Genomic DNA, 26065 nt, shown 5'->3' with positions numbered 1-26065 from the left:
GAGGAAGAATTTCCCCCCCATTCTCTGCACCATCACAGTGATGAGACCAGAAACCGACCAGGAGATAACAGCAAGTCTGAGCGTTTCCCGTGGAATTTGTTGCGTTATTGTGTCGTTTGATATAAAATGTACATAAACCTTAAAACTGTTCAACTCTTTATTTACTCACTGCTGTATTTTAAAAATCTGTTTTTCTTCCTTAATCAAATAAGGAACAGACACGTGTCCCAGTTGTCAGAAGGTTGTCTGATTGGACGGAGACAGGCTGATTGAGTGCCGATGAAGAGCTCTTCAGAATGACCTCCACCCTCCAGCTCGCAACTCTGTGGAGGATCCATTGTCTCATGTTAATCGTCTGAGTCCAGCTGTTGTCTCTGTGTTGTGTCCTCTCTGATCTTAAGAGCTGAGCCTGAGCTCTGCTCTGTTTTTAATCATTCACATTAAAATCAGTCATTAAATTCAGTTCTTGGACCGAGCTGATTTACATCCAGAGCAAGTGACGGTGGACGACCTTTGACCTGCACAGGGCAGTAAACACCTGAAAGGATCGTGGAAAAACAAATGTAAAAGACTGAATGGACGTACGTCTCGATTTCACTGAAAACTTGTCAAAACCCAAAACGTTTAGCTGTGTCATTTTTTTAAATTGAAAATGTAGGATGTTGGCAGATATTTCACAATAAAAGTCCTCCAGCTCCTTCACAGTAAACGTTTTCTGGCTGAGTGTTACCTGTGGTCTGATAGCAGCTGGTTTGAAACTGTTCAAAAGCTTCATGGTGAATTTGATCTCCACATGACATCAATTTACTAATATTATAAATTTGTGATTCCTGCATCAAATGTCTCAACACTTTTAGAGTTAAGTAAACTCAGAACTTCCCTTGCAGCAAATTTTAAGTCCGACTTTAATAAACTTTATAATATTTCTATATTCTATGTATATGTATATACATATATAAATATTTACTTGTTTGTGATTTTATTTAAATAATTATCTGAGTTTTAGTTTTACTTTAATTTTGATATGAAAGCACATTTTGTCATAACCTTTAATTTCATTATGCCATCGCTGGATTAAATGTCTCATCTGTGGAAACAAACATTTATTTAAACATTTATTTCTCTGACTCCTGTTTTTACTCAGCACTGCTTTCTTATTTTATTAATATTTATAGATTCATCATTTCATTTCATCATTTGTTGAACCTAAAAATTCACCAACAGCTTTTAGAGCAAAACGAAGCAGAAGTACTAGAACAAACTCGTTTCCGGCATCAGACAGGTGACAGGTGAGCTGGCGAACTCCCTGGCTGGTTATTCGGGATCCAATCGGTTCAGTGGGTGAGATGACTGACAGCTGGTGAGAGCCATTCAGCGTCCAGCACAGGCAGCAGCAGCTCTATAAGAAGCCCACACGCGCGCCGTCTCGGGACTAGGATCAGTGTTCTTCATGTGAAAATCGTCGTCCGACAGGAGACATGAGAACCGGGATCCCGGTGCTTTCTGCGGGCAGGAAGGGGAGGCGGCGGAGGATTCTGCCGGACTTCTCCCGGAACAAGAACCCGGCGGATGACCCACAGGTCCCGGTGCTGCTGCTGCGGGACATGAAGCTGTGTTACCGGCTACTACGGCAGCTGGTACCCGGTCTGCCGCCCGGACGACCCGCCACCAGGGTGGAGATCCTGCAGCACGTCATCGACTACATCTTGGACCTGCAGACCGAGCTGGACGCCTCCTACCCGTCCGCGGAGCCCGGAGGGACACAGCGCTTCCAGATGTGTCAGGTAACAGGTTATTGATGAGGTACTGAGTGATCAGCTGCAGGTTTTCTGGATGAAAGTTGTGGACTAATGTGAACTGAACTCAGGTTTTGGTGCTTTTTCTATTGCTTTCCAAGATTTTAGTTTTGGTGTCGGTTGTGTTTTTGTCCCTAGTTTCACTTTGGGGCCACAGAGAAAATATAAACCAGCTGATGCTGTGGCTCATGTCGACCAGGAGTCTGTCCCCAGATAAAAAGACATTTCAGAGCAAATTTATTCCAGACCCAGAGTGAAAATCAGTGAGGTCTGCAGGGCTTACCTTTGACCTTGTGGTTCTTCTGTCTGTCTCAGTCCACTGAGGTCCCCAGAAAAGAGTTTGACGTTGAGGACAGCTGGACACTGCTACTCTGACTGGTGAGAATGCAGACACACACGTGTCTTCTGTCCTAAGCTTTTAATAGGTCTCAGGTCTGTGTTGTCTCCTCACTAACTGAAGGCTGCAGTTTATGTCTCACTATGTGGACTTTGAAGTTGTTGAGTGGATGCACTGGACCTTTTTGATTTTCGAGTAACGTATTTTAAAAAATCCATGTTAAGATGCATATTTCTAATTGTTGCCAAGACACTAAAGGTCCAGTGTATCAGGTTGTATGAGAGGACAGAGACACACAGATCATGGAAGTAGTTCACGTTGAGTCCTGAGGTTTCACCACCTTCACCCGTCACTGAAACACTTATGTTTTCAGGTTTGCTGGAGAAGATGACAGGTCGTTTCTGCAGGATGTGGAGCTTCCTGTCTGAGTCCTCGCAGCAGAATCTGTCCAATCTGAAGGTTTTTATTCTCACCTGAGCAGACTGAGACCAGCGGCATGTTCAGATGTGGACGGACTGTCTTCAGAAGGTTTAATGTTTGTGTCAACCTGTCTTAGAACCTTAACTTTTTAACTAAAGACACAAACAGGTCCTGGACATTTTGTCTGCTGTTACCAAAATAAGACAAAATCAGCCAACAGTGTAAATGAAACTTTAGCATTTCTTCTTGTTGGGGCTTAAATATTTCACGTTACTTGCATGACCGACTTTATTTGACTCTTGACTCTCTACAAATCGGCACTTTTCTCCCACATTTGATCTTTAGGATTTTTTTAAACTTAGTTTCTACCACAGGAAGTAGAAATACTCACAGTTGTTCAAGGTAAATTTTTATTTGTTTTTGTTTTACTGAAGTTACACGTGGTGGAATCCTTTACAGTTGTATGCAAATCAGAAAATTGTCTGATGCTGCAGGGGGTGAACTTCCTTTTTGTCAACAATATTGAGTCACCCACAGTGGGACAAACGTTTGGAGAGAGCTCTAAGCCCGTTATGGAAGATTATAAATATAATGAAACAATATGAGAATGTGGAACACAAGGGGAACCTGACACTACATGGTTTAAATACTATTAAACACTACAGTTTTCTGTGTTAGCTGAGAGTAGAAGCTTTGCTTTTGCTCTTATTTTGAAAATGCTTTAGGAAATGCACTTAGTTTTTATTTTCCTCAGTATTTTTTTGTGCAGATTTAGATCATGTAACCACAGCTCATGCAGCCTCCAGCTGATTCTGAGGTCTGTCTTTTAACGTGACAGGAGGAGGTGGAAGCGAGAGCAGTAATTCAGGGTTTCCTGTTCAGGTTTAAAGTTTAAGATGGAAAATATCCGGTTGCTTTGCAGCTTTAAATACACTAAAACATTTTATAAACCTTTATATAATCACTAAATTCAACTTTATACAAGCATGAAACTTAAAGACTGATAATGTTTCAATCCCAGTTCAGCCTTAGTTTAAATGTGCTTTTGCACTGAAATTTGTGTCTAGAAAAATAAATGTGTCTGGAAGCAAATGTTAGACAAAGTTAAGACCCAACTTAACACTTTATGCATTTTTATCTGTACCCTCAGCGTAAAAGGGTAAAAATCTAAACAATATTTCTATCTGAAATGTAGTAGACATGCAGGTGCAGTAACATAATTTTGAAGTTTCTGACTCTGTACTCGACCACAGTGGATTTGAAATAAAACAATGTGCTTAATCAGTATTCAGTTTTCATAATTTATTGAAATATTGGATGAATGGTGTAGGAAATACTACCATTTTCCTAATCTTTTCTAATGTAACCAGATTAATTAAAGTAAAGAAGTCGTGAAGCAGCATCAAGGTTCAACATTTAGATTTTATTTATTGTGGTGCAAAACAGGTTCACCTGCAGGTGAGTAACCACACGATTAAAGACGTGATAGTGAAGAGCACTGAGTGTAACACATGAACACAAAGGTCTGATGCTGAGCCTATTACTGTACAACTGCTTTTCCAAATAAAACAAACTTCTACAATCAGTTAAAAAGTGTAAAAGAAGCAAAGTGGCCCCAGGAAGATAAGTTACTACCTATTTAAAGCACAAGAAAACCCTGTAATTCTGTATTTGAGTCAAATTTAAACAAGTAATAATTTTAGGAATTCTGCCGTTTTTCTTAAACATTAATTGTTTGATCTGTGAAACTGAAAAAAGTGTCCTGTATTCCCCCACACCCCAAAATATTTAGCCAATCAACACATTTCACCTTAAACAAGATGGAACCAACAAATTCAACTTGGAGAAATAAGTAAAATATAAATAAACAAATTGCTACAGCTGGTGTGTCAACACAAACGTAAAATCCCCCAGTTCTCAGCATCAGCTCTGTTTAAGAATTTGACCACGAAACTCCATGATGAGGAAACACAATCACTGATTTGTTCATTTGGCTCAACGTTTAAATAACAACTAACTTGGTCTCTACACGTAAAAAGCACAAACACTAAACTGATACTGATCTAATAACTAGTTAATACTGATTACTGACACATTCACCAAGTTTCACACTGAACTTATTTAGGCTTAAAACATTTTTCCTTTTTGAAAGTCTTTCTCCTCACTGCAGAATGTGTAAGTGTCTTTTAGTTTTTCAAATTACACCTAATGTGTATTTTAGTCATGTAATTTAAGTGTATTTTAAAACATGAAATTTAGTCAACGTTTCATCGATTTCATCTTTAAAATACTTAAAATATGTAAAGCCCACTAAGGTATTTTAGGAAAATTATTATTTTTTTGCCATTAGATTCACCTAATTTCACTGAATGATTAGCAAAATGTCTCCAAACGCGAGGTTTCCAGTGTGATGTTCACCATTTACTCACACTTCACTTTAATTTAGACCTGGTTCAACCTACCTACACATCTAATTAGCATGTTTTTTTTCCCAGTTTTAGCAATAAGTTTGGATACTGAGGTGTTGGTTCCGAAAGGCAACACAATAACAACATGCAGCAGCTTCTAGTTCGAACAAAGTGGCTACGTCCTGCTAACATTTACCTACTGACTGTGAGCATGCATCTAACAGCACAGAACCACTGACTTATGATCACATCACAGGATAAAACTACCAGTCCACCAGCAGCCGCTCTTCACTTAAATTTCAGTTCTGTAATCGACAGTAAAACTGTATTGACTGTGTCTTAAAGACCAAAATGTCTGAAATTTTGTCAAACAGCTTTGAAAAATGAATCCTATTCTCTATTGACTCATCAAACATTTTCTAAACTCATCGCTTTTTAAAACTTGTTCAATATTCTCATCAAATGTTGTCTTGAACTATAATTTTTGGAACCATGAACTCACAGGATAAGCCGAAAGGACAAAAAAAAAAAAGAGAGAGAAAATAGAAGCTTCCGGTTCAGAAGGCTGATGGCGGCTCCTGGTGGACCCTCAGTGCTCTTTTTAGCTCCACAGGACAACGTGAGGTCACAGGATGCTCTCGCGTTCCTCACCAAAGGTCACGGTGTCGGAGGACACAGTGCAGATCTCGGGCGGGTCTCCAGGTTTCAGGCCCCTTTTCAGATGAACCACTCTAACATTCTCGTTGTTTGGCCCTGGCCTGGTGGTGGTGATCCCAGGGGTCCCGGTGGTCTCAGAGCTTGGGGTGATGATGATATCACTGTTGGATGAGGTGGGGTTGGAGGAGGAGGTGGAGCCCTCTGCAGGCTGCCGGGGGCGGTTGCCCTGCTGGACATTTGTGTTGTTGTTGAGTGTCACGTTGCTCGGAGTGCGGTTCAGGTTGTAGGTCTTGGATGAGGGCCAGCTCTCCTCGGGGCTGCTGGCCAGCAGGCTGCACTGGTCCTCAGAGCAGATGGACATGCGCGCGATGGCGGGGTCCTGGAGACCACTGAGGCTGCTGGGAAGGCCGCGTTTTCTGGCCATGGTCTCCTCGTCCAGCTCGATCAGGTTGGACCTCTCGAGCTGGGACAGATCCGCTTCTTCATCTTGCAGCGAGTGGTTGGGAGAGCTCTCGTTGGAGCGAACACCAGAGTCAGATGAGTCCTTCTTGTCCAGCATGGCGTCTGACAGGTAGTCCTTCCCTTTCAGCGCCAGTGATCCACTGGGCAGTTTGGGATCAACCACCTTCTTACCGTCTTTCAGCAGGGGGGCGTTATCTGACTCCTCGGACTCCTCGTCATCACTGGTCAGCTTTTGGTAGCGCAGGCCTCCACCAGCTTTTAGCTTCAGGTCAGGGGCACCTTGAAACAGCCCGCCTCTTTCAGCCAAGGTTTTGCGGGTAAGCAGGGACTTGGAAGACCCGTGGTCACCCTTTTCATCCTCCTCTGTGATGGGGTCCAGGGCATCGCCATTAGAGGCAAAGTCTGCACTATCTACTGCTGCCTTGCTGGTGCTCTTCTTCGTAAAGGATCTGCGTCCATCCTGTTCAGACCCATCCTTACTTTTGTCCTCAGATGATGATGTCATGAACTGTCCCGGCTGTGGTTGGACGGGTTTTTCTCTGCCCACGCCACCACCGATCTCCAGCTGAGCCATCTGGGCGATGTACTCCTGGTAAGCATTGCGGTACTCTGACTGCTGCTTTTCCGTCAGCTTGGAGATGTCGTTGGAGGACTCCTGGGAGTTCAGGCTGGTCATGCTGACAGTTCGGTGAGCGCCAACCTGAGGACAGAAGAACAGTTTCTTTTAAGTCTGCAGCAGGTTTACAACAATTTTTCATTCTGAACAAAGTCACAACTGAATTAGACATGGTTTGTAAAGATGTCCTCTACAGAAACCCCCACACGTCCCACTTACCATCCACTGCATGTTTCCTTGTCGTGTCGGTTCATCCAGTCCCACTGTGCTAAGCTCCTCGAAGCTCAGGTTAAAGCTGTACATTGGTGACGCGTCCGTGTTTGCAGCGCCTGCGTGAGGAGGAGCCGCTGCTCGCCTTCCAGTGTCGATGTGACCACCAGCAACACTGCCTTGCTCACTAGCTGCTTCCTCATGCAGCACTTGAGTTTCAATTTGACGCATGTCCAGAACCTGCAGCCGGATGGAAAAAGAGACAATTAAAGTTTGAGAAGTTGACATCTAGAGTCTGCAGCTCAAAAAAGAAGTAAGTAAACTGCGTGATCCTTAGGTTCAATCAGATTTCTATTTTATATGTCATCAATATTTGTAATAAATTCTGAATTTTCATTTAGTTTTAATGACTTTCATCAGTAGTTTCATTAATTTTATGGATTTATTTTTATTTTATCTTAGTTTATTATAGTTTCAGTAATTTCAGTTGAAAAGTTGTCAAGTGCTGTGGGAATATAATCACAAACTCTCAGTTTTAAAGTTAACTGCAGTCACAAAATCTATATTGCAAAACCGACTAATCAGTTGTCACCAGTTTTGTTCGTGCTACTGCAGCAGCTGTTAAAGCAATAATTTTATTGTACCTAAGTAACCCTGCAGTGTTCCATCTTCAATGCGCAAACATTTAATATTAAAATTCGGTTTTCAGTTTCTAGACTGACCGTGGCTCTGAACAGCTGCCAGTCTCCAAAGTTCATGTTCATCTCCTTCTTCAGCTCGTCGATGTTACACTGAGACAAAACTCTGCCATTAACATTCGCCTAAAAAGTGGTCAGAAAAATATTGGTAATTTAATGCCCTTAAAAACATTAGAACTTTCCACATGTGAAGAGTTTGAAACATTCATTGAGCCACCGACCTTCCTGATGGTGGCCATGTACTGTCCTATTATGCTCTGGTCGATGCCTTCGATCTGCCGCACACGCTCACAAACACCCTCGGTCGTCATGGAGCTGAGGAGGATGGCCGGAGTGCCTGACACGATGGAAGCCGAACCCTGAACATGAACACACAAACACACACACAGGGGTCAGAATCCCAGAAAACACACACCTGTACATTAAACATGCATTTTCAGCTTATGAACAGTCAAGTGAACCAGTGTCTGTAAAGGCATTAGTCAGACATTAACACAGGATCAGAAACAGCTTCAAACTCTGCAAAACAAATGTCCAGAATGAATGACACAAACAGTACTGATGTGTTTTAATGTTACACTGCAAAACTTGTCTGTTATTATTATTTATCTAAATCTTTTCATATTTAGCTTTTGTAAAGAACTAAAAGAATACAAACACAAAATAACGCTTCATACTTAACACAGAGCAGAAAAAACAAGTTGCTACAGGGTGGAGGAGGGGTGAGGTAGGACAGCTGTGAATTGTGTGGGGAGTGAGCAACTCGGGTACTGCACGGGTGCTACTGAAGCTACAAGGTAGTTCAGGCAAGGTGCATGCTGGGAGTTGTAGTAGGCAGAGCAGTTCAGAGAAGCATGAGCTGAATGGAGGACAGCAGCAAGAGAAGGAAGAAAGGAAAGAAGGAAGAGAGAGTTCAATACCTGCTTTCTTTTCAAAGATGAAACTTTATACTGCAGACAAACCCAGAGACAAAGATGGAGACACACAGAGAGAGACGACAGGTGAGGAATGAAACACAGGTGGAGAGAAAACATTAGGAAACAGATGAGTTTTGAATAGGAGCAAGTGCAGAAATGCTCAACAGTGGTGGATTGTCGATGAACAACACGGAAACCTCAGAATTGTGATGGGAACTTTTTTCCTTTAAACTTCTCATTGTTTTTTCTTCCTCATGAATCTTTCAGCAGCTTCCCAGATCAATCTGGAAACGTTTGGAGGGGCCCAACCTCTAGGCTGGAAGCAACTGGACTATGATTTAATTATATATAAAGTAGCTGATACTTCCATAGCACTTATCTGATAATACTTTTATCGAGGTGTTTTACTTGTAATCATGTGATACTTTTACTTCAGTAAAAGTTCTGAGTACTTAATAGTAATCAGCACCTATTTTCAGTTTCAGGGAGTCAGAAAAAGAAAGCAAAATTGAAGTTTCTCTGTTTTAACATAACAAGTTTGGATGGTTCGGGCTGCAGGGTCCCAAACTACAGAGAAGAAACAAGGGTAGGAAGCACAGGAAGCGGAGTCAGCCATTGTCAAGAGAAGAGAAGAAAGAAAAAGAAAAGAAAAAATAAACCAAATACCCACATGTGCCAAAAATAAAATAATATATATTTTTAGCATGATAGATATTAACACAGAGGTTTATTTTTATACATTACAATCTTTTATTACCACAAACTACATAGCTGTGATGAAAATGACCAATGGTTTTACTTCTTAAAAATATCTCACATTAAAAAGCTGTCGCTGAATGTGGTCATCAGTCTCAGGTGTTGTACTTACAGGTGCAGCTGTGGCGCTCCTGCTGAAGGAGGTTTTAGGCAGCGGGCGTGGGTGAAGGTATGATGGGTAGTAGGAGGCCACAAAAGGACGTGGCAGCTGGTAAAGGTGATGGGGGAAATATGGCTGGGGGGGAGGGGGAAATTAAAATAATGTTCATGGAAATGATTCAACAAGCAGGAAGCAACTTAAAAAAAAAATCACTGCTGTCCCTGGGATTTTAAGTTTAACTTCAGCCCCAGCAAGAAGTGGAAATGAGTCAACATATAAAGCTCTCTGATACAGCTTCATGTCAGCACTGATCTCCGGATCTGATGGTTTAGATATATCACAAAAATACACGTGATGCAAACATTTCCACTTACTTACTACTTAACTTAGAAATGTACTTTTTTTCTACACTGTGCAGTGTAAAGCTCACATTAAACTGTAAGCACATTCCCTGGTTATAAAACGGTGGACTAAACATTTGCTTTACTTGGCAAATGCTAAACAACTCAACATGATGCATCTAGCTATTTTCTGTTCTGCACTGTCTGCTATGTTGTTGATCAGCTGCTGTTTTATGTTGCGCTGCCTGTTTGTTATGATGCTGCATCCCATCAAGATGCAGCCTCAGGGCAACAGAAACACAACTCTGATATTTTATTAAGCAAACATTAGATAATTGAGCCCAGATTCTAGAGAGATTGGAGCAAATATCCTGCTGGGACAGTTCGAAATTTAGTTGATTTTATAATGCTCGGGCAAATGACAGCAGAGATACAACACAGGAGGGCTTGACAGAACTCATTCAACAACACAAAGGAAATAAAATCCAACTGAACCTAAAGAAAAAAACACAATGATAAATGGTAAAACTGAACCAGGTGTGTGGCAGTGGTGATGACATCACAGCATTACCTGTCGCACAACCAGCCAGGTGAGAAGATGAGTCAGGGCCGATGGTTGACAAATTCGGACTTAGAATTACCCAGCACTTGTATGACATCATCAGGTATCTATGGGTGGAGCCTGCACTTACCCTGTTGTAGAAGGGGTGCTGAGGTCCTGCCATGCCACTGTAGTAGCTACTGTGAGGTTGTGGAGAGATGATGCCCCCTGCTGGATGGTTGAAGGGTCCACTGAAGGAGGCAGAAGGTGAGCATGTCGACGACACCTGACTGTAGACAGAGGTGGGCCGGGCCTGCGCCTCCTGCAGAGGGAGGGTTGGGTATGTGATCCCACCCATGTTCATCTGCTCCCGGGCCGCACGAACATCTGTGCCAGAGAGAGAAACAATCTGCATCAGAGAACTAGAGAAAATAAAGAACTGGTTGAGGTACTGAGTGCAGTACTTGCAGTAGTTTTTTTTTTTTTTTTATCAGTAGTATTTTAGTAGTAGTGTGCAGGCAGCAGTGACTTAGGAGTATATAGAGTGACCACCCATCAGCCAATGTAAGTTCAGCAGTTCTTGTCCTGACTCCCCTGGCCACATGTCAAAGTGTCCCTGAGCCAGACATTGAACCCCCTAAAAAACTGCCTAACACAGCCATCGCTGAGGTTGTACAAGCCAGTGCACCTCTAGCTTGTGCAATGTCAGTGTCCCAAGCCCAGTAAAAAATGGAGTGGGTTGGATCCAGTATTTAAAAAGAAGAAGAAGAAGAAGAAAAATAGTGTGCGGACAATATGATGTGCGGTGGTCACCTACAACGTACAGAACAAGCCGAAATAAATGGAATTAAAATCACACACACACAAAAAACTATTCTGTAGTGAAGGGAGTATTACCTGCGATGATTTCTCTGAGTTTGGGGTCCAGGTTGACGGTGCAGGGCAGGAAAGTCCGGATGTCTCTGGCCGTCAGGACTGGTGTCCTTGATGACAGAAAGACCTCAAAGCTCCGGATGTCTCCGTCAATCTCCAGCAGAGGCTCCACGTCTTTGGTGGTTGGGATGTTCTTTGACACCCTGAAGTAGGAAAAACAGGATGGGTTCAGATACTCTCCTCATGATTTCCCTGTGAGGTCCGATCATTTGTCTTCATTGTGTTAATTATGTTCAGTTTAATCAAACAGTATCAGGAAAATGACAGTTTGATTTGTTTTGCTGCAGGATATTTAAACAGACATCAGTAATGATGAAATATTACCAAATATTTGGAATATGGGGAAAATTTTAAGTCTGACATTGTTCTTTTAATTGCTTATTTTCATCCCAAAATCTTCACAGTGCAGATGAAACATTAAAAGGTTCATTTCATCAGGTTGACTGAATCCCAGCATGGAATCGCTAATGGTGTTGGTATTAAACAAACAAGCTGCCTGAGTGCGAACGCTGACCTCTCGTAGATGGTTTTGAGCGTGGCCTGGTCAGGGACACCATCGGTCTCCTCCAGGTACAAGATGAGCCAGGATGTTCTGTAGGGCCACTGCTCTGTCAGGTTGATCCAAGATGCCAGGCGGTCCCAGTTAAAGCTGATCTGATTGGCTCGCAGCAGACGACCTGCGTGTGTGCACAAACACCCTTTTTTGTATTACACCATAGGGACTTTCCATTCACTTACCCCAACTTTAAATGTAAGCAGTACTTAACAAACTCTGAACTTAACCCTGACCCAAACCTTTAACCATGTCATCACCCTAATACTAAGTTCGTGTGGGAACACGAACTAATTAAAAACTAAATTTTCTGTTCTCGTCCTCCTCTGCAGTCAGTAGCAGTGGTCTCCACTAGGCCGTTTCTTCAAACTATTTATTGTTAGGATGTTTTTACCCTAGTCACCTGCCCTAAACACTTTTGTGCTTCCTGAAAAGGGTGTACCAAAACTAAAAAACGTGTGTTTCCATCAATTCTATTCAAATCCTAACAGTACTTTACTAATGTGATAAAATGCCATCGGTCTGATTCCCTGACACTTGCCAAATCAGGACCTTAAAGTATGATGAAGACAAAAAGAAATTATTTATTGTGAGACCTGTGACTGAGACAATGTTGAGCAGCCTCCTCATGGTCTGTGGGCTGATGTCATTGAACCAGTCCTCCGTCACCATTAGCTTTGTCAGGTCGAATGACATCTGACGAGTCACAGAGCGCTGCACCTGACGCCGGCGGTACGTGTCCTGGACACACCCAACACAGGTCAAGATCATATACACAGGTCAGTCAAACAGTAAACAAAGACTGATTGATGGACTGGCTGCTCACACTCTCCTGCAAATAATAGGTGGAATTGAATAGAAACTAAAGTCAGTTAATAGAGTATTAAATATTACCTGAGTAATCTCTTGTAATTTACATTGATAACCTGTTACACTCACAGAGCCTCAAGATTAAACTTTGGCTCCTCTGTCTGATTCGTGTTTTAAAAACACAACAAATTGCTTCTATGGGAGCAGCTGGACTTAATTGGATCAGAGAGAAAGGTTGTGATTAAAAATCCCAAACTAAAGGTCATGTGACGATTATGTCTTACTGAATTAAAAAACTTCTCAGCTGCTGTAAACAGAAGCTGAGACACACATGCTCAGTGTCTTACCCTGCGGTTCAGCGTTGTCTTGCTGCCAAATTTTGTTAATTCTCCCAAACTGTGTTGAGACAATTTCCTGTCCAGCTCCTCGTGCCAACCTGCTGACAGACACAGAGAGAAAAAAACATTAACGGCGTAAACAAGTCAGCTTGTTTCATGAGCACAATATAAGACAGTGATTACCAATCATAACTTCATTTTCATGACTTATTTTTATCTTGACCTGAAGTAAACTTAAAACCACATTATTCAGAATTTGTATTGTCAGAAAACCCACGTCGTACAGTCCAGTACAGCTGCTTTATCAAAATAGCAATGCAGTAATGAACATGTCATTTATTTGATACATTTGTGACAGTGGAAGGTCAGGTCAGTTTAAGGTCACAAAGTGGTCAGTGAGGGGTACTGTAGTAACTATACCGTATACCGGTACCGGTAACTGTACCGTATACCGTCTAATTGTTAGTATTGAGTTAATAAACAGTTAACATTCAGAGGAATTTCCTGATCCCTAAATAATTTATTATTGAGGAAGTGTTTGTATTCGATGTTCAGCTGAATGAAGGGTTATGAAACTTGAACTGGACTTTTGGATTTTTATCTTTTGTGCATATTGAACAACATTTATTTCACTCTTCTTTTAGTTTTCCAAATATACTGTGAAGTACTACTACTGCCAGTCACACTTGGTTATTGCATTTTAGTTAGTTACCATCAGCATTGGCAGCGTCTCCGTTAGCTGGTGCAGTGGCACACATCTTCCTTGCGCTAGAGAGTCCTCTGCTGTTGAGGAAGACGGGCAAGTGGACGATATTCCTCATGTAGTCATGTCCGTTGATGTTGGAATCTCTGAGGACACTGTTCAGGTTCTGGTTGATGGCTTTAATTATGATGTGGGGGTCGCTGGCGAATATGGAGATGAAGGGGCCTTTGGAGAACAACACCCGCACCTGAAGGAGGAAGATTACTGAGCTCGCTTCTTTATGTGCAAACCACACAGACAGCGTTTTTAACAGAATGAATCGTGTCCTTTCAAAGCATAGTCTCTGACATCTCCACCAAATACAATTTCTGCTCTAATTATAAAAACTCATGCTAATCCACACATCTGATTTCAACTAAAGAAACAGTTTCATCATCTGTTTGAAGTCTAAAATTGAAATATAATTCAACTAAAGCTTCTTTTCTGTTTTTGTAGAAAACAGATGTTTGTTACTCAGATGTGTGCTGTACAACTGATTTGATTTCTTGCCCCTCAGTCTCGAAAACATCTGTTTGTGACAAACCTGCCTTGACATTAACTCACTTGTTCTATAGTTTCAGTTTCAGCTTGAGTCTGTGCAGAATCTGTTACCTGATGCAGTCAGTATCAGAAACAATTATAAACACAGTCAAGGCAGAAAATCACAGGAACCTAACTAAGGTTTGTGAATTTGGTCTTCTCACCGTGTCGAGCATCTGCAGAACTTTATCCTGTTCACAGGAGTCTAGTCCGTCAATGACGACCGCCAACCTTGTTTGATGCTGCGTAAAGCTGTCGATGGTCTTGGCCATCCTTGCCATCAGCTCCACCTCATGCTTCAGGACCTGCAGGGTGACACCCAGGCTGAGATTGGTTACATGTTCTTCTCCTGCTGCCTAATGAAAGCTTCTTGCTGCTGGAAACATTTAATGAAATGCAACTTCAAGTCCACAAATATTAAGTCTTGTTTTCAGTTTCAATCCCTGCACACACCAAGAAGTGATGAAACGTGCAGGTGTGAAGCAGCAACGAAGCTTATTCTGACTGACTGCAGGTATTGAACAGGTGACTCTGGACAACATCTGAACATTCAGGCCAAAAAGTCAACAAACAAACTGTCCTAATAAAACATGTGGTGTATTTAACATGCAGTTTGCCCACAAAGAAGCAGCCACCCAGTTCAGAAACAAGTCCTGAGACACTCACTGACAGAGTAAAACAAAAGAATGCTCTTTAAAAGTCCCACCTTCATGAACCCCTCACTCTTCAGTTTGTGCATCCTGTTGGCGGCACTGTGCAGCCTCTTTCTCTGCGAGTTCAGCACAGAGTCAGTCACCTGCCACCACGTCCTGCAGTTCAGCAGCAGAGCCAGACCCACCACACTGCTGATGGCAATCAGCACAGCGTTTACCGTCTGGTTCTCGCCGTCCACCTTAAATACAGCCAGCAGCGCCATGCCAGTGACTAAACAGGCCAGCACCAGGACGAAGATGATGAAAGATGGCACACAGCATGTCTTCTTCCATTTCCTCTTTCCTAAGACAATAAAGTTATGAAGAAATCTGAACGACTGTACATTACTGATCTACAGGGGAATACTCTGTTTTTGTGTGTGTGTGTTACCTTGTGTCTCCTCAGTCTTAAACACTCTGAACAGACGAGCGGCAAGGAAACCAAACTCTCTCTCGCAGGCATCAGATAGCGTGGCGATCATCTCGGCCATTGATGTCTCTCCTCCCACACTTGACAGACGGTTGTAGTCTGTGAACAGGAACCTACAAGAAGAAGCCAAAATGTCAGCGTGACATCACATCTAATGGTTAAGTCATCACAAACACCAAGAGTGACAGGAGACCAGAAGAGCGATTAGCCAGATTGGGAGAGTTTTCATCTAGTTTTTATTCCCTGAATCTATCAGGCTAATCTGATGCAGCAGACATCCACTGCATGATGTGGGGATGGGACAGAAGAGCTCCATCAGTGAGACGCTGCTCTCTATAAACTGCTCCACTGAAAGACTTAGGAGGTGCTTCCTGCCCAGACCCATAAGACTATTTATTACATCAATGAGGAGGGGAGGAATAGCTGCATTGGACTGATGTAAATAGATCTTATTTCCTAACAGCACTGGTTGATTCATTGACATTACTTGTATTTCTTTTTAATGTAATTGCTTTATTTTACTAAGTGACTGTGGTGCTGTGATTTTAACTGAGCAGCTGGAAAAGTGAATTCCCCATAGGATTAATAAAGTATCTATTATGTAGCACGTTACCTGACAGGCAGTGCTCTGGTGCTCTGCTCTGGCAGCTCAGGGGGGTTAACGAACATTAGCTTCAGAAGCAGCTCCAGATACCCGATGTGACGGGCCAGGCGGGTGCTGAGCAGCCATGCCCAGGTCCAGCTGTCCCCCTCTCGCCGCCCACCAAAGTAAACCACCACTACAAGACACATACTTTTATTATAACTCCCAGCTGCAGAGAGCAGATTCTCTCAGACATCACATGTTGTTTCTTACCGAAGAAGAGATAAAGGAGAGCCAACAGGCTGAGGGAAACGGCCATAGCCAGTTTGGGGTCGACAGTGAAGCCGAGGACAATGGCGACTGAGCCACAAAGCAGCAGAGACAGAACAACAACGAGCCAGGAAAACTGAAACAAGGGCTCAATCTGCTGACCTGCAAATGTCTTCATCTCGTCTATGGAGAAAGAAGACATATGTTAATATGTGATTATTTGGTGTGTGTTATGGGGGAGTATGTTTACAGTATGTACAACCTCACCCTCGAGTTTCTTCAGCAGGAAGGACTTGCCACTGCCCCACTGGGCATACAGACCCACACAAATGGGGGGCTGCATGGTGGGTTCACTCAGAATATCGGCCAGTGCAGAGCTGTAGAGGTCATAACCCAGCATGTCTCCATCTGATTCTGTGGGGGACAGGTGACCTGCGAGGGGGGCAAAGGATCAATGGTAAATGTAATCTACACAAAGGTAAATGGTCTTTCAACTCAGATCAGAGATTTTTTACGTTTTTTGTGAATAAACAGGAAATAAGACCAGACTGGAGTTGTCGTCCCCAGTCTGAGTTAAATGTTTCTCAGGAAATTTAGTGTTCAAAATGTTCCCACAGCCTTATTTAATTAGGTGGTGACCCCTCAGATTTAGGTTGGCTGCTTTGGCTGTCCTGCTGGACACAACTACAGTGAGTACAGTTGCAATCCTGCATGTTGTGCCTCTGAGTTCAGTGTGAACGTACGAGCTCCAAAGATCTGTGTCAGGATGCTCTTCTGGTGACTGCAGTCGATGTTGTACGGTGTCTCCCCGGCCTTATTGGGCCGGTACAGCAGGCGGCCATCTTTGGGGTTCCTGAGTAGTAGCTCAGCCAGGCGGCGACTTCGACCGCGAATAGCGATGTGAAGGGGGGTGTCTCCCTTCTGATGGGATAAAAGGTGAGGAGGTAAGTATAAATGTTACTGTAAGAGCTGAGGGGAAGTTGTGGATGTTGTTGAAAAGTCCTGGTTGTAATGTTAAATGATAAAATTTTACAACCTCAAACAGTCTTTTTTTTTCCAGATTTTTTATCTATATTAACAGAAACATCAGATCAACCCAACTCCTTGTGCAAAAACTGGTCATAGCTCATCCACTTTTGCTGTGTAACCTACTGAAGACAGTATATTTAATTTTACTGTATTCTGAGCATATTTTGGCACAAACATTTCTTCCACATTTTGATTTGCTGCTGCAGGTTGATTGTCTTTACAACATATAAGTTGCAGTAGCCTACACATGCAACACAAACACAAGATGTTATCACCTCTGCCTCATTTCTCAGGAAACACCCTCAACTCAGCAGCAACCTCACACCTAAACACCCTCTTCCAGGTCCACAATCCCTCTTTCCCTGTCACACTCTTGTTCCCTGAGTTCAGTTTTTCCCTGTCTCCAACAGCGTCTCTCCTTGTTCCAAGCTTTTATTTTGTAGCCCCTCAGCCTACTTCATGCCTTTTAGCTCTCTCTGCCTGTCATCATCCTGTCTACTTAAAACAGCTTTCCCCTCAGTTCCCTGCCATTTTGTCTTTGTTATTATGTCAAATGTTCCTGCACAGCAGGTCTCTGGATCCTTTCTCTGTTTGGACTTTCTGTTTTTACCACTTTCGAGTGAGGTATGATTATTTACTTATCCATGTCTGTCAGCCTCGGTTTAGGGCTCTGATTACCTAAGTTACCTTTGAACTACTGTGTCTTAATGATACTAGTTACTCTTCTGTGTGATTCCTGTGTGTACACAACCTTTAGGTTTTTGTCTAGTCCTGATCTGGGGTTTTTAGTATGTGTGCACCCCTTTTTGGTTGTATCCCATTTCCCAGTTATCTTCCCCCACTAATGCATTTTGGTTTATGTTCTGATTTTGTCTTTTACCCCTCTCTGCGTGTGTTTTCCTGTCCTTCCTGTAAAGTGATTTTTCACCCCAACAATTTCCCTAAAATAAAATCGCCCTTGGCATTAAACCCTTGCTGTCTCTTTACTTAGGTCCTTAAAACCTAATAAGGAATCCATGACACTGTGGTCTGTCAACAAACAGCATCTGGTTATCCCTACATCCCAAGCAAAGATCTTCTTCCTTGGTCTCACAAGCTACCAAACTCACAGCAATCTTACTCCCAGTATTAGCAAAAACGTGTTTAAGAAACTCTCCATCAACCTTTGCACTTAGTACAGATTTTTTTATAGTTCATCTCATTGAAATGGAAACTTCTCATTCCACTTTGCTTTAATGCTTTTTTTCCCTTTAGATATTTTTGGTGTGTTCTTCTCTCGTTGATTACTCTGAAGACTTTTGCTAATATAACTGTTCTATTTAAACTGTATGAAGTGACAAACACCTAATGTTAAACCATACTCTTAAAAATGTCCTTAATTTAGAAGCTCAAACTTCAACACCAGATTAATGTAATATTAGAAGCATTATTTCATTCTTGGAATCAGTGTATTAATGTTAATTTCTGTCTCCCACCTTATCAACTGCGGACACTTTGGCTCCTTTATCGAGCAGCAGCTCCACAGTCTCGATGTTCCTCATTTTTGTGGCTTTGATCAGAGGAGTCTCTCCATCCTGGGACAGGAAACAACCTCATAACATCTATACAACCACGCAACACAATATACTGATGGTCCAAGTGCCAGGGTCTCACCTTGGTGCACGTCTCAGTGTCTGGATTACACTGCAGGATGTCTCTCACCATGGTGGCATTTCCTTTCTCCACAGCCCAGTAGAGGGCTGTCTTATTGTCCTAGAAAAAAAAGCAGAGTGAGACGTCACCACTGACAAACGGCAACAAAATAAATGACCCTGTAAAACAGTCTTTGTGTAGCTCTACATCATTTATCTATCAGTAATAAAGAGAGAAGGAAACTACTTTAATTGTCTTCTGTCAAACTTATATTAATGTATTGATCAGTGGAAAAGTTTAACCCTCTCTTGGATCTGTGAACACTAATGTTTCAGTGTGTAAAATTAGTATTATACATTCCTAATATATGATTAATGGGGCAGATTTACAGTGCATCCAGAACGTATTCCCAGCACTTTCACATTTTGTTATGTTACAGCCTTGTTCCAAAATGGATCAAATTAATAATTTTCCTCCCACAGTTATCTGTGTATGTCAGAGCACAAACCAAGCCATGAAGTCCAAAGAATTTTCTGTAGACCTCTGATACAGGATTGTAATGAGACACAGATCTGGGGAAGGGTACAGAAACATTTCTGCAGCACTGAAGGTGGCGCCACGATGGCCTCCATCATCAGTAAATGGAAGAAGTTTGGAACCACCAGGACTCTTCCTAGATCTCTGGAGAGATCTGAAAATGATTGTGCACCGACAATCCCCATCCAAACTGATGGAGTTCGAGAGGTACTGCAAAGAAGAACGGGAGAAACTGCCCAACAATAGATGCGCCAAGCTTGTAGCATCACACTTAAAAAGACTTGAGGCTGTAATTAGTGCTAAAGGTAACAAAACAAAATGTGGAATAAGTTGAGTGCTGTGAATACTTATATCAGTGTGTGACTGAGGAGCAACATTGTAAAGTGCCTTGGACAATAGTCCTATATAAGCATAAGATTTACCATTGCATTCCTTAATTACTATTACAGCATTCTCACCTGTCCTCTGATGTCGATGTCAGCGTATTTATGCAGCAGAGCTCTGACAATGTCTACATGACCTCCTCTCACTGCTCCTATCAGCACTGTGTCACCGCTCTGTAACACACACAGTTACTTTAAGACATGTTGACCTGCTCCACAATATGAAACAGCAGCGCCCCCTTCAGTCTTCAACCTGTTCTGACTAAAACATTAAATTGATACATGTAAATGCTTTTTATTTAATTTCTGGCCTTGACTATTATAAGTAAAAACATTTTTTAAGTAATCTATCATGCAGCGATCTCTGTCTTCATGCTGTGAGGATGCCTCACCCGGTCTGGAATGTTGACGTAGGTCCCGGCGTCCAGCAGGTCCTGGACAATCTCTGTGTAGCCCTCCTTAGCAGCGATCATCAGCGCTGTGTTTCCGTCTTTGTCAGTCATATTGACATTTGGGTTTCTCTTCAGCAGCTCCTTCACCACCTCCGTGTACCCGCCCTTCACCGCCACAATCAGAGCAGTCATCGAGTTCTGCACAGAGCACAGCCAAACCCGCAGGTTTTAAAAACCATGAGTACTATAACTGCAGCACAGACAGTGTATTACAGAGAGTAACTAAGCTAGATAGTGATTGTACCGCTCCCTCCTGGTCGACATCAGCTCCGCTCTCTAGCAGGTGCATCACACAGTCAAAATGTCCTTTTCTGGCTGCCCAGATCAGAGGGGTGGTCCCATACTGTTTGACACACACATTTACGTAGTTATACAAACTAACTGGAAATATTCACTCTTTGATTTTAGTGTGGACATTCTGTTCCAACTTTTAGCTTGAAATGTTTTTTTTTACCTTATCAGAACAGTTGACTTTGGCTCCCTGCTCCAGCAGCAGTTTGACAATTTCAGAGTGTCCTCGACCTGCAGCCCAAATGATGGGATACACACTGTACTGCTGTGAGACATACAGAGGGACAACAGTCATTTTTCATTTATCAGAGATTTTCTCCTGTGTTAATCACTTCATATTGTAGTACAACATTTTTGATTTTCTCATTAGTAAGAAATTAATCTTTGATCATTAACCTGGACTCTAAACTCCATTAGTGCAGTAAAGGTACACTGTAAAACACATCATAAATGAGTGTTCTTTTTAATCTAAACTTACATTCAGGTTTACTGGGTTCTGAGCACAAGATGCAACTAAAGGCAAAGGCATACTGAGCATTTATAGTTTCTTAAAAAAAAAAAAAGGAGCTAAAACTGCAGTTTTTATCAGACAAACAGGAGAAAATGGTGCATTTGCTGAGGAATATCCACAATTAACCTCTAGTGAATAATTAAGACAGCAAGACAGTGAATTTGGGTTACATTCACTGCCACTGGGTTACATGGGTTATTATGACAACTCCATACCTTACCAACTAATGCGTAATTCTTTATATAACAGTCAAAATTATTCAACCACCATTTAAATAGCTCAAATTTAAGTGGTTCCTCTCCAACATAAAATGCTACTATTCTGACTACTGCATTCTTAAAATTATTAGTATTAGTAGTATTAGGCTGCAGCATAACAAAATTGCAAAAAAAAAAAAAAAAAAAAAATCTTTCAGAGAACCTTCTGAATGCACTGCATAGACACGTGTGTACGTGTGTGTGTGTGTGTGTGTTACCTGTCCTGTAGTGTTGGGATTAGCTCCTTGCTCCAGCAGTACCTTTGCAACCTCCACACGACCTTTATAACATGCCCAGGTCAGAGCGGTCCATCCTCCCTAAGATATAGCACAGTAACAGATGTCATCAAACCTGTTCCCGCAACACAATTCCAGCTGTTTTATGATTATTATCATTCATAGTTTTTTCCATTTCTAGGCATCCACAGGAGGAATAGGGGTTTGTCGAGGGTTATCATTTACAAGTTCATTGTAAATGTTTGTACCGCATCATCTAAATTTGGGCTACAGTTATTGTTCTGTTATTCTTTACCACATCGAGGTCATGTGCATAGTTTGTTCATGTTACCAGTCACTTATAAGCCTATTCAAGATCTTTATTAGATAATTTGGAATGAAAATGAAAATCTCTTTTATATTAACAATGAAAAAAGTATGAATGAGGAAAGGAAAGCTGAAAGTTTATTTTATGGGCTCAGGTGGCAAATGTGACAATTTATCAGGTGATGCCACCTAGCTGTAGCACACATGAGTTCTCTGGTTCCTGTGTGTTGTTCCCACCATGTCTCTGTGTTCGATGTAGGCACTATTCTCCAGCAGCTCCCTCACCACCTCCAAATGACCTTCTTTAGCTGCAGAGATCAGAGCCGACCAGCAGTCCTGACAACACAGAGAGAGGGAGAGATGGTTACCATGGTTACACCATGGCATCACCAACAACGAGAGGCATGCTGATTAACTCTTCCTGTTTCCTAGCAACCACAGTGTCCAAGGCAAAAAAGCTCAGAAAGGAGAGACCTGCTTTTATTATGTGTTTTGTTCTACTCACCACATCATCCAGGTTAACATTAGCCCCTCTCCTGATGAGCTCCTGGACAATCTCCAAACTGCCCTGCTCAGCTGCCAGCATCAGGGGAGTCTGACCATTCTGTGCACAAACACACAAATAGCTATATTAACATGGACATAACAAAGAACAAGGTTTGTTTTTTGTACACAAAACTTAGGTGACAGCAACAAATAGCAATAAAAAATTTGTTAAGTAAGTTTGGTACAGTGGAACATGTTCCACAAGTTGATTTGGCATGTGTTTTTATGCTGGATGCCCCCCCACACACACACATTTTTATCTGGGCTTGGGACCGGCATCAAGGTGGACCGTGTTGGCTGGGCGGAGTAACAGCTAGTAGGCCCACCTCTACCACGATGTATGAAATAACTTCAATATTAATAAACAAAATCACATATGTGCCGATTACAATCAAAGACAAACAATGGAATAAACCTTTCCAGATTAAATAAACTGACTTTGCTGTAAAGAAAATATATAAATATATTAATATTGTACCAAAAGTGATGTAAAAAAACGTTAAAAAAAGGCATAAAAACAGTTTATGAAATAAAAAATACTGAATAGAAAATAACATAAAATGCAGAACAAGAAAAAAAGTAAGACTGAAAGAAAAATGAATCAAGATGTACGTACGTCACTGCGTCCGTCCACCTCTTTGAAGCGGTCCAGGTGAGCTTTGAGAGCAGAAAGGTTCTCCTCCTCCACATAGCTGAACAGGTTCTGGATGGCCAGAGTGGTCATCTTGATGGACGTGGTGGTGTCCATTTCTGCGGTCTGTCACTATGCCCCCTACTGAAAGGGTACAGTGTTCATTTAAAGAATTGTTTATCTGTAGCACAGCAACAACCAGTTCACCTTCAGGTAATGTTAAGGGCATCATGCAGTAAAACATCAGATTTATTATACAGAATGAAAAGGCAGAATGAAGATTAGTTCTGCCAAGTGAGAACTTTAAAGAGTGAGGACATGGTTAATGAACCAGATTGTCCCGTATGGTCTAGTGGTTGGGTGGCCTGAGTTTAATTCACTGTATTAAACCTATCTAGCTCAGATTGTTGCACATTCCATCATAAATAATAAATATCATAGAGGGATCTTCTTGTTTGTTCAAATTGTATAGGCACATTTGTCAAACTGTCAGTCTTATTTATATAGTTTAGTTCAGAAGACAGGAAGACATTTAAACACAGGGTTGGTGCTCGGTGATATTTAAATCCTGCATCAGAGAGTAGAGATCCGGACTGAAGTCTGGTCTCCAGAAGCAACAGACCTCAGATCAGCACACAGACATTTCCCTCTGTCGGCCGACTGATATGACATCAATTATCTGTTCTTTAATGCAGGGGCATATTTCTGTAAACACCACCAGACAATCAGAACTCAGCCTCATCTTCAACTGAAGTTTCAGCCGCTTCAGCTTTTTAAATAAGCTCAGATAAATGTATTAATGTCACACATTAAAATTTAAAAACTGAAGTCATTCTTATTTGCTCCTGCACAACTCATTAACTTCCAGAATCTTCCAGAATCTATTTTATTAGTCAAACGTGCAAGTGTTCAAACATGTGTCTTAGTGATAGCTTCCCTTTAATAGCACACAGACACAGCAACAGGCACTCAGATAATCTCTGACAATAAATACCAAATAGTGTAATGCAGTAAAAAGGAGTGACAAGAGAAAGACTATTCAGCCTTTTGACCTTTATTCTGCACATGTTGATGTTATGCATGGTTGCAGGTTGGTTCAAGGCTTTGTGCTGTGGTGGGGTGTGTGTGACTGGAGTAAACAGCTCTGCTCTGAATCACATTCCTGCTCTGACACAGACTCAACAGCTGACAATGAGAGCTGAAATTGAGCTGGCTGATTATTATCTTGTAGTAGTTTATCTCTGGTCTTAGTTATTGATTAGCCATCAGTGAGCACATAAAAGCCTTAGTGCGTATCACTAACTCTGCATTCAGAGTTGTTCAATAACTAACAGGCAGGTTCTCAGTTTAGGTGCTTACACAGTAGACAGGAAACTTACTGTTTTATGTGTGTATTTATCCATCTGTTATTATGTTGAATTATTATTAAAAAAATACAAATGCATCTCTCCTAAATTGCAGTTACTGTGCAGTTTTATTGTAACAATTACAAACTGTCAAACAAACAGTAAATAGTGATTTATAGAAGTACTGTATATAATGATTGATAAAAATGTTGGATTAATGTTGTACATTTAATTGAATTGTTTCTTACCTATTTTGTAAGTGCAACACTGCATTTCTCCTATCTATCCATCTATCGATACATACCTATGTTTTTGCCTTTATGTCAGTATGAGGCAACGCCCTATCCGTTATTAACATGAATTAACATATGAATAGAAGAATATCGTATTTTTTTGCAGAAATACCGTTACTCTATCGGTACTGTGATCGTTGTGTACCCGTGCTCCATAACTGCAGTAACCTGAATAACCTTCATGCTGTCAGACAGGATTCACGGATTCATCGTCCGCAGTCATTCCCACAGGAAACGCTTGAAAAACGACATAAATCTAAATTGACTGAAAAACCAAACAATTTTCTGTTTTATCTCCTTTGAATGTACAGAAACGTTTAGCCGTTATTATCATTTTCCCTGATAGGATCGGCGACGTGACAAGTGTCAATCAAACATTAATCGATGCCAGGAAAGGATGCTGACGGTCAAAACGCAACGGAAACCAGCGTATTTACCTTCACGAGAGAATTGGATTCGGTTTAAGAGATCCGGGTCCTGGTCCAGTCGGGTTTCAGCAGCAGTAATTCAGCGGGTTTGTCTGTGGTTTCCCCGGCCTGTGTTGGGATGAGCTCACTCTTCTCCATCCCGAACAACAGCAGCCATCTTGATAAACAGCCGAGCAACAGACACAGACACGCAGCCAACCACAGCCCGCCGCCGCGTCAAGGCCGCCAATCACACGGCAACTTCCGTTCGCTGCTGTCAAAATAAAAGCTTAAGGTTTGCCAGTTTCCGTTTATTGAACGGAACATTTCCGGAAAAGTGATGCCGATTCAGTGTTTTCTATGAAGAAAAGCAGCATTTAGCAGGAAATACTTTTGATAAGTTGCACCGCCTTGCAAATTAAACTTATTTTGGCTAAACATTGTTGTTTAGCTAATAAACTTAACATTAAGTTCCAGTTTGTTTTTCTGTGTCTTAGCTAGTTACTATATTAGGCTATTTTATCTGTTAATACTAATTAGCTGGATGGTAAAATATTTTGTAATAGATGTTATTAAATTAAATCTATAGTATAATCCCACATCATTTCAATTTAAAAAATGTCAGATGTTAGATCTAATTGATCAATCAATCAATTGCAACTCCACCCCTTGGGTGCCAGTCACAAGGCTGTTAAAACTGGCCTCTGTCATGAATGAAATACACTTCCTGAAGAACATAAATGGTCTTACTGGTATGTATTTTTTGTGGTGGTCTTGTTTTCCTTTGCATCACTTTGAGACTTACTGTGGTGGTTTTGTGTAACTTTGTAGTGAATTTGTGTTTTTATTTGTTTGACTTTCTATAATGAAATTTGACACTTCCATTGTGGTAACGGAGCCCTGTGAACACTGTTTCACTCTCAAATTCTGAAATCGAGTTTAAACCAAATTCTGTGACTGCTTTTTTTCTTTTCCTCTGGAACATGCCTCCCTGTAAGCACCACTGTACTGTACTACGTGGTATGTGGTTACTTTAAATGTACCCTTTACCTCACACA

At 41.6% G+C, this 26065-nt stretch overlaps 2 protein-coding genes across 12 annotated transcripts; one reads left to right on the top strand and one right to left on the bottom strand.

Moving 5' to 3' along the window:
* Window positions 1–1299: 1299 nt before the first annotated feature.
* On the top strand, window positions 1300–3817 carry id2b (inhibitor of DNA binding 2b). 2 transcript variants are annotated; one of them, XR_010911194.1, is made up of 3 exons: window positions 1300–1784; window positions 1935–2174; window positions 2507–3817. XR_010911194.1 is itself a non-coding variant. In XM_067481281.1 (3 exons), the coding sequence occupies exons 1-2, from the start codon at window positions 1479–1481 to the stop codon at window positions 2169–2171; spliced, it is 366 nt and encodes a 121-aa protein (XP_067337382.1). In that variant the 5' UTR covers window positions 1306–1478; the 3' UTR covers window positions 2172–2174; window positions 2507–3817. The 2 variants fall into 2 exon arrangements, 1 of the variants encoding a protein (XP_067337382.1); XM_067481281.1 differs by having other exon boundaries at window positions 1306–1784; window positions 2112–2174.
* A 460-nt stretch (window positions 3818–4277) lies between these two features.
* Window positions 4278–25254, bottom strand: kidins220b (kinase D-interacting substrate 220b). Of its 10 annotated transcripts, none has more exons than XM_067481172.1 (30): window positions 25038–25253; window positions 22947–23105; window positions 22290–22388; window positions 22022–22120; window positions 21461–21559; window positions 20638–20739; window positions 20428–20526; window positions 20124–20321; window positions 19807–19905; window positions 18833–18931; window positions 18655–18753; window positions 16894–17071; window positions 16418–16582; window positions 16154–16333; window positions 15911–16076; window positions 15259–15410; window positions 14882–15171; window positions 14340–14480; window positions 13606–13843; window positions 12903–12994; window positions 12342–12486; window positions 11707–11869; window positions 11157–11335; window positions 10411–10646; window positions 9390–9512; window positions 8525–8554; window positions 7826–7963; window positions 7629–7727; window positions 6916–7146; window positions 4278–6780 (listed from the first exon to the last, which is right to left on the bottom strand). In XM_067481172.1, exons 2-30 carry the CDS (start codon window positions 23076–23078, stop codon window positions 5587–5589), a joined length of 5265 nt encoding a protein of 1754 aa, XP_067337273.1. In that variant the 5' UTR covers window positions 23079–23105; window positions 25038–25253; the 3' UTR covers window positions 4278–5586. The 10 variants fall into 10 exon arrangements, with proteins under 10 accessions (XP_067337273.1, XP_067337281.1, XP_067337272.1 ...); XM_067481180.1 differs by having other exon boundaries at window positions 12903–12991; XM_067481171.1 differs by lacking the exon at window positions 8525–8554 and having other exon boundaries at window positions 9339–9512; window positions 12903–12991; window positions 25038–25254.
* Window positions 25255–26065: the final 811 nt, after the last annotated feature.

This window comes from Channa argus, chromosome 17 (assembly GCF_033026475.1).
Source record: "Channa argus isolate prfri chromosome 17, Channa argus male v1.0, whole genome shotgun sequence".
NCBI lineage: Eukaryota > Metazoa > Chordata > Actinopteri > Anabantiformes > Channidae > Channa > Channa argus.
Note: the sequence above shows the minus strand (reverse complement) of the source record. Positions and strands in the feature narration are given on the sequence as shown.

Excerpts from the sequence above, each read along its gene's own strand:
- id2b (XM_067481281.1), top strand. The coding sequence starts at position 1,479 with ATGAGAACCGGGATCCCGGTGCTTTCTGCGGGCAGGAAGGGGAGGCGG. Across the intron at positions 1,785-2,111 it reads AGCGCTTCCAGATGTGTCAG|TCCACTGAGGTCCCCAGAAA; the intron begins GTAACAGGTTAT and ends TGTCTGTCTCAG.
- kidins220b (XM_067481170.1), bottom strand. The coding sequence starts at position 23,078 with ATGGACACCACCACGTCCATCAAGATGACCACTCTGGCCATCCAGAAC. Across the intron at positions 22,121-22,289 it reads ATGTTAACCTGGATGATGTG|GACTGCTGGTCGGCTCTGAT; the intron begins GTGAGTAGAACA and ends CTGTGTTGTCAG. Across the intron at positions 11,870-12,341 it reads CAACATTGTCTCAGTCACAG|GTCGTCTGCTGCGAGCCAAT; the intron begins GTCTCACAATAA and ends GCACACACGCAG.